This window comes from Ctenopharyngodon idella, chromosome 22 (assembly GCF_019924925.1).
Source record: "Ctenopharyngodon idella isolate HZGC_01 chromosome 22, HZGC01, whole genome shotgun sequence".
Taxonomy (NCBI): Eukaryota; Metazoa; Chordata; class Actinopteri; order Cypriniformes; family Xenocyprididae; genus Ctenopharyngodon; species Ctenopharyngodon idella.
Genome location: NC_067241.1, coordinates 12,109,198 through 12,117,178, shown reverse-complemented (window position 1 = coordinate 12,117,178; position 7,981 = coordinate 12,109,198). Strand labels below are relative to the sequence as shown.

At 33.9% G+C, this 7,981-nt stretch overlaps 1 protein-coding gene across 2 annotated transcripts; it reads right to left on the bottom strand.

Annotated features, from left to right (window-relative positions):
• Positions 1-268: 268 nt before the first annotated feature.
• Positions 269-7,532, bottom strand: copz1 (COPI coat complex subunit zeta 1). 2 transcript variants are annotated; one of them, XM_051880465.1, is made up of 9 exons: positions 7,405-7,532; positions 6,996-7,064; positions 6,675-6,756; positions 6,501-6,592; positions 6,360-6,415; positions 6,176-6,253; positions 2,979-3,030; positions 2,707-2,805; positions 269-736 (listed from the first exon to the last, which is right to left on the bottom strand). In XM_051880465.1, exons 1-9 carry the CDS (start codon positions 7,420-7,422, stop codon positions 689-691), a joined length of 594 nt encoding a protein of 197 aa, XP_051736425.1. In that variant the 5' UTR covers positions 7,423-7,532; the 3' UTR covers positions 269-688. The 2 variants fall into 2 exon arrangements, with proteins under 2 accessions (XP_051736425.1, XP_051736426.1); XM_051880466.1 differs by having other exon boundaries at positions 2,707-2,745.
• Positions 7,533-7,981: the final 449 nt, after the last annotated feature.

Sequence of the window (7,981 nt, the reverse complement as noted above, 5' to 3'; positions counted from 1 at the left end):
TCTAAGCGATAACATTTTATCAATCTGTTTAGTAACTCAAATGCTATTTTAAACATTTCTATTTGGTTGCTAGGGAGGTAACATAAATACTAGCTCATCGAAAGAGCCCCTAATCCTACGGATGAGCAGTAGTAATAGTGATGATTGACTTTAAACTCACAAAACAGTAAACAAAATGACCTCAACATATTGGCAAGGAAAAAAGTCACAACCGCCCCTGCAAACCCAATAGTGCCCAAAAAGAGGAAAACACACACCGCAGAAGAACTAGGATTAAACAGTTTCTTTACTTCAATCAAAACAAGGGTCAGAGGGACAAACAGAGAACAATATCAACCACTGGAATGTACATGAATCGTAATGAAAATCTCACAGTACAACAGTGATATCATTCACAAAACCAGTCATATATTCAAGCGCTTACTGGAATGGGATTTAAAAAAAAAAAACATGCCCCGGTACTTTTCCCTAAAAAGAAAGTCCAGCCAAGACAATATTCTTTTGAAATAGTCATGTTCTTGGTTTTATATTTAAGAGAGAGAAATACTAGAAGTTGTTTTCAGTGGATGTGCACTTTCACAATCAAGAAAACACTCGAGGAAAAGGGCAGATAGGAAAGTAGTGATGAAAAGTGGTCGAGTCTCATTCATTCCCCTCATCTCAGTTCAGGAACGGGACCAAAAGTGTCCTATCGGAGTAGAGACCATTTGATCTGTTCCTTAGCTGACTGCAGCACCTAGAAATAACAAAAACATCCAATAAAGTTAGAAAAAGAGACATTTAATTACAATATTATGTACAATATTAGTATTTTATATTATATATATATATATATATATATAAATAATATATTATATATATATATATATATATATATATATATATATATATATATATATATATAAAAAATATACATATAATTGATATATATAAATATGTATTATGTATAAAAATATGTATTTATATATATATATATATATATATATATATATATATATATATATAAAATATGTATTTACTTATTTATATACACACATTTTTTTAAATTCACCAATAATTATTAAATGAAATCTGTTAAAATTAATATATTATAAAAATAAAATGTATTAATAATATAATATAATATAATATAATATAATATAATATAATGGTTACCAAGATAAAGTGAGATAAAGTGAGAAGTTTTTTTAGATGTCAAACTTTAAAATGGAAGAAACATTACTTGGTGCTCATTTAAATCCATTTATAATGGTTGTTATAATTAATTCGAGGTGTCATTAGGATCTTAGGAAAGAATATATGAAAGGGGTTCTGCCAATTTATTATAACCTGATGTTTTAAATTAGGCAATGCAAAATAATTAGTCACATTTAATTAGAATGAATTACCATCTTCAGAATCATTTATTTGAAATGTTTTGTGTTCCTCTTCAGTAATTCCAATCACTCAGTGAGGACGGATAGACCAAACCACTCCCAAAAAACCTCACTTGTCTCCAAAGCTACAAAAGGTAATTGAATTTTAACGTGTTTATGTTCTTGACTCATTAATGCCATCATTTTTCTTAAAAGACACACATCCATCAGGGCGGAGGGCGCTGCTTTATGGTTTTCAATACTTAGAAGAATTCAAGGCAAAATATTAGCACCTCCTCTTTATGATACAGTGAGGTCCAAAAGCCTGAGTGAAATTACTTCTATTTTTTCCTAATTTATTCCCCAATTTATCAATTTATTCCCCTAAAATCCAAAATAATCCAAAAGTTTGGGGTTGATAAGAAATTGCTAACCAAGGCTGCATTTATTTGATTAAAAATACTAAAACAGTAATATTGTGAAATATTATTGCAATTTATTTTAATATATATTAATATATATAATTTTAAGCATCATTACTCCAGTCTTCAGTGTCACATGATCCTTTTCTAATATGCTGATTTGCTGCTCAAGAAACATTTCTTATCAATGTTGAAAACAGTTGTGCTGATTAATAATTTTGTGGAAACTTTTTCAGGATTTTTAGACAAATATAAAGTTCAAAAGAACAGCATTCATTAGAAATCTTTTGTAATATTAAAAAATATCTTTACTGTCACTTTTGATAAATTTAATGCATCCTTGCTGAACAAAATCATTAATTTAATTCTTCTTTCAAAAAAAAAAAATCTTATTGACCCCAAACTTTTGAACGATAGTGTATCTAAACTGAAAAACTGCAGAAGTGAAAAAGCGAAACTTTTACATGTAAAGGTGCAAACGTTGAGGGGGAAACCTGTAATCGAGTAATGCAGGCGCAGCAAAACATCCAGGAATTAATTCATCATCTTAATTTGAACGAAGCGAGGCAAAGCATAACCGTATAGCAGGGAAGACGAGGAGACAGCCATTAATCACGGACACGAAAGGGATACAGGCAGCCTGTCGCAGGGCCTCTTAAATGAGAACATTAATCAGTCCGCACTCACGACTACGGCAGCCACAGGGAGCCATCTCTGGCAGACAGCCGCCAATAATTAGCCATCATGTTTACATGTGGCAGACACACACGGGAACCCGGGCTAGCGGCGGAACGTTCTTAATGTGGGAGCTGTGAAACCAGACCACCACGGACTCATTTTCTAAATGAATCATAGGTAAATTGCAGAGCCGCTATTAAAAATAAGAGCTGTGATCGCGACAGGTGTCGCTGAAGGACACCTTCTCTCACCTGAGTGACTGTCTGTTCCGTAAGAGGCACGTCATCACCCTGGAACGAGATGAGAGAGGGAGATGCTGATGACTTTAGGACTGCTGTCTTGCTTGCTTCCTGTCTCGTACATGCAAGATTATTGGAAATCAAACTTAATAGCTGCCTAGCAGTACCATAATGCTCATCAGTGGCGTCAGAGCACGAGATGAAGCAGAGGCAACAAATACTAATCAGATTAACATTCACAACAGTGTAATGGGAGTCAATAGAGGAGAGCAAGAAGTAGTTACCCTCAAAGCAACACGGTGAACCACCTGCTGTGGGTCGCTCTCCAGGATCACACTGCAAAACACACAATGACTGATCAGTGCTGCAACCAAAACAATGTGATTTTTAGACTATTCCGAATGTTTTCCAAAATGCATGCCTCCTTTTTAGAGAATATAAAGAAAACAGGAAAGGATGTGGACAGGATCAGGAAATAACACTCGCCAGAATCAATCTTATGTCGCCCGCATGAGCGCTAGTGGTCACAGAGGAGTTTTCAGTGGCCGATGTCTAGACCCAAAAGGAATCTATAGACTGTTTCTGCAATTATTTTTTTGGTAATGCATTTATTCTTTCATTGCACTGCATTCAAGGTATCCATTTTATTAGTTCATGCATCCCCTGGGAAACTTACCTAAAATCTAGGATTTGCACCATGCTCTATTGTTTGAGCTACAGGATTGGCATATTTATACATGATAAAAAGTGTTAAACAGAGCTGAGAGAGTACAACAGTCTTATTGTTAGCTGAAAGCATAATATAATCAAAACAGCTAGAATATCCAATAAATGAATGAAAGGAGATGTTGATTTATAGTATTTTATGAATGATTTGCATGTCTGTGGAATTCTTTAGCTGTTGATTCTGTGTGGGCCTGCTGATGCCCAATTATCTTTTTAAATACAGTATAAATATGATTATATAAATGAATGAAAAATGCACAAAAAATTGATTATAATAGGGTGAATTCAGTTTGATTGGGACACTTTTTCCCAAGTCATCTCAATGGCAAAAAGTGTCCCAATCACCCTGAATTCACCCTACTTAAAGGGTTAGTTCACCCAAAAATGAAATTTCTGTCATTATTACTCACCCTCATGTCGTTCCACACCCGTAAGACCTTCGTTCATCTTTGGAACACAAATTAAGATATTTTTGATAAAATCGGAGAGGTATATGACAGCATATTTAACCAACACTTTCAAGCTCCAGAAAGGTACTAAAAACAGTGTTACTTTTTGTGTGCAAAAACAAAACAAAAATAATGACTGTATTCAATATCTTCTCTTCTGTGTCATTCTCATATGTTATTTACGTCCAGCGCTTCCAGGTTCTATGTCAGAATGCCGACTCATTATTGGCCGGCTCCTGCATCAGCATCACACGCCGCATTCATGCTGCTCACGTGATCAGCTTTGGCCAATACGGAGCTGGCATTCGGACATAAACACGGAAGCCTTCACTGTGCTTACTGTGTCACCTGCGTAAGGATAATGACAGGGAACATTAGAGATTGTTGAAAAGTCGTTATTTTTTTGTTTGTTTTTGCACACATAAAGTATTCTCGTCGCTTCATAACATTAAGGTTGAACCACTGCAGTCACATCAACTGTTTTAACAATGTCTTTACTACCTTTCTAGACCTTGAAAGTGTTTATTATATATCTATGGACGAGTCATATACTTCTCGGATTTCATCAATAATATCTTAATTTGTGTTCCGAAGATGAACGAAGGTCTTACAGGTGTGGAACGACATGAGGGTGAGTAATTAATGACAGAATTTTCATTTTTGGGTGAACTAACCCTTTAAATATTAATTGTAAAAAAAAAAAAAAAAAAAAAAAAAAGATACTATAATGTAATACAATCCATATAAAAGTCTGAAGGTCAACTAGTAGAGCACAGTAGGTTTAGAAGTAGGAGCATCTGACAAATACATGAATGTAAATATATAACATACACATTCACAGGTTTGGGGTCAAGAAGATTTTTTTCAAAGAACTTAATACTTTTATTCAGAAAGGATGCATTAAATTGATCAAAAGTGACAGTAAAGACATTTATAACATTACAGAAGTTTTTTTTATTTTAAATAAATGCTGCTCTATTCAACTTTCTATTCATCAAAGAATCCTGAAAAAAATTATCATGCAGCACAAATGCTTTCAACATTAGCTATATTTCCAGCCATCTATTTATTTGCGCATTGTGGGATATCGCATAAAAAAAGCACTGGATGGAAATGCCAAGATGGGCATAAATTCTAAAAATGCACATAAAAAAAACATATGCAATCAATTGAGGGGATACATTTTTGTTCACACTTTAGATTAGGGTCCAGTTCTCACTATTAACTGACTTTTGCCTCAATAAACTCATAATTAATGCTTAAATAATAGTTAATTAGGTAGTTGTTAAGTTTAGGTATTGGGTAGATTAAGGATATAGAATATGGTCATGCAGAATAAGGCATTAATATGTGCTTAATAATTACTAATAAACAGCCAATATAATAGTTATATGCATGCTAATAAGCAACTAGTTAATAGTGAGAATTGGACCCTAAAGTGTTACCACATTTTTTTATCAGATAAGAAGACATGCGCATAAACTACGATGGAAACAAGTTTACCGTATATCCCTCAATGCACATAAAAAACTCACATAACTTTGCCTCAACAGTGTATGTGAATGGATAACTGGACTAACCAGTGGACCAATTTCATTGCACAGCGTCTCAATGTTGGTTTGATCATTCTGAAATGCCTGAGCTAAAATCTGTCAAAGTGATTCCCTTCCAGAAGCGTCTCACACAATTGCATTCACAAACACCAAGCATCCGTAGGCAAGATAACATAACAGCGTTTATTACATTTCGTCTGCGCACTATGAGACACAAGTCATTTATGATGTACGAAAAAAGAGCTACAGTTGCTTCCTCGATTGCAGTAACTTCCATTTCTAGTAGAGATATTTTGCACCAATTTCCCAGGAAGTGATGATTTTGCACAGGATGAAAACTAATATTTTATGCAATATTACAATTTTGCGCTTAAGTTAAATTCACAACTTTGGATGGAGACATAGCTATTGATCATAAAAAATGTTTCTTGAGCAGCAGATTAGCATATTGGACTAATTTTCTGACAGATCATGTGACACTGAAGAGTAATGATGCTGAAAATTCAGCTTTGCCATCACAGAAATAAATTACATTTTAAAATATATAAGTTTAAATTGTAATTTACAGTATTACTGTTTTTACTTTATTTTTCATCAAATAAATGCAGCGTTGGCATTTCAAAAACATTTAAAAAAATCTTACCGACCCCAAACTTTTGAATGGAGATCTCTATGGAACAAAATTGTTTGCTTCTGTTTTCCTCTTTTTTTTCTTTCAATTTAATAAGTTTGAATACATTAATTATGCCTTACCCTCCATCAACAATCTCATCAACGGCCAGGAAAAGACCCTCCATATTTTCAAGCAGGGCTCTCTTTTCTACATTTTTCCTAATAAGAGGAAGAAAACAATCAAAGTCAAACAGTTTTTTATTGTTTTGGGTGGGGGGGTTGCTGACAGATATAACTCATAATGAGAAAGTCTTTTCTACATTACCTCAACATTTGGCTCAAGGAATCAAAGAGACAATTCAACACTGACATAAGCATCAGCTGTGTGAAGAAAGACAATAACACTTATGAGATTCACACGGTTATGATGGAAACAGACAGTACTGGATAAAGTATAAAGCATTACCTCATTTTCATGGGAGCTGCCGATTACGTAGAAATACAAATCAATATTGCTCTTGTACACAACCGTTAGACCCTCCAGCAATGCTATTTCACCTGTGTCGAAGAGAGGAAGAATGATTCCAAAATATGACTTTATGTTGGCAAACACAAGACTGACAGGAATATAATCACTCACTGTCTGTCCTGTGTGTCTTGTTGAAGATGTTCTTCTCAAAGGCTTTCTGCTCTTTCACTGTGGGGTATGTGTCATCATAATACTGAAACAAACACAACAACACAATCACAAACTAATATATGAAGCTTATAATACAGAGCCACTTCTATATTACTGAAATAGAAGACAAATACAGTGCTAATAAACACTCTTCCATACACCTTATGCAAACAAAAAGCTCATGTAATATATATTCATGTGTATATATATGTATTATATATAAATAAATAAATAATCAACTCAAATCTGATCATGATCCAGATATTCATCTGGTAATCTCACCTTAGCATAAAGTCTCTCTCCGTCATTGTCCATGATCAGAACAGCTTTTACAGTGTAGAGAGAGGGCTCCTGTCACAGCACAGACACAAACATGACCAATGAATTACAGTCAAATGAATCAGCTGATCAGGGCAAAGGTTACGCAGACATGTAACTGTAGTTCAGATGCCCATCAGCAACTGCTTAGCTTGTAAAGTCAATATTATAATATAATTTTTCCCTATAATCTTTAACCTTTAAATATAATAGATATCACATACACGTTGTTGCTAAACACGTATGACTGATTCATTGTTTAGCGGATGTAGCGGAAGGGCTATTTGAACAGGAAACAGGGCAGATTTAACTGCTAGCTGATGTTTTACACTTTAAAAACAAATATGGGGATACAGAGATAAAATCATATTACCAGTATTAGCGTATCCATCTTGTACTGTGCAGAAGTTACTCACTCCAGCTCCGTGTATTGAATTCCTGCGTATGTGTACTTCCGCTTACGACATGAGGTAAAAGGGCAAAACTAAGCGGAAGTACTTTGTAACGTCATTGATAATTGCGGAAAAATATTGTGGGAAATAAATAAATAAGAATGTTTTGAATGGTCTTATATACCCAAAGCAGTTATTATTATTATTATTATTATTAGTAGTAGTAGTAGTAGTAGTAGTAGTAGTGTACAATGTGTACAAGAGGATAGAATAGAAGCACATAAATCGTAAGCTTCCAGTTGTGTAAAATGTGTGTGTGTCAGTAGTATCCTACAGGTTTGGCTACTTGTGAGAGCCAAATGTTTGAAAATGTCCTCACAAATACCATGAAATTATGTATTTAATATTATATTTAGATAGTTATATTTATTAAATATATATACGCAATCGGAAATATATATATCTATTAAAAGCTTTTTACTGAAGCAATATTGATGTTGATGCTTGATAGTTTAACTTTAGCCTATGTGTCACAGTCTGGTGAACCATAACAGCTTT

Excerpts from the sequence above, each read along its gene's own strand:
- copz1 (XM_051880465.1), bottom strand. Across the intron at positions 6,593-6,674 it reads CAAGACACACAGGACAGACA|GTGAAATAGCATTGCTGGAG; the intron begins GTGAGTGATTAT and ends TCTTCGACACAG. Across the intron at positions 3,031-6,175 it reads GATGAGATTGTTGATGGAGG|TGTGATCCTGGAGAGCGACC; the intron begins GTAAGGCATAAT and ends TGTGTTTTGCAG.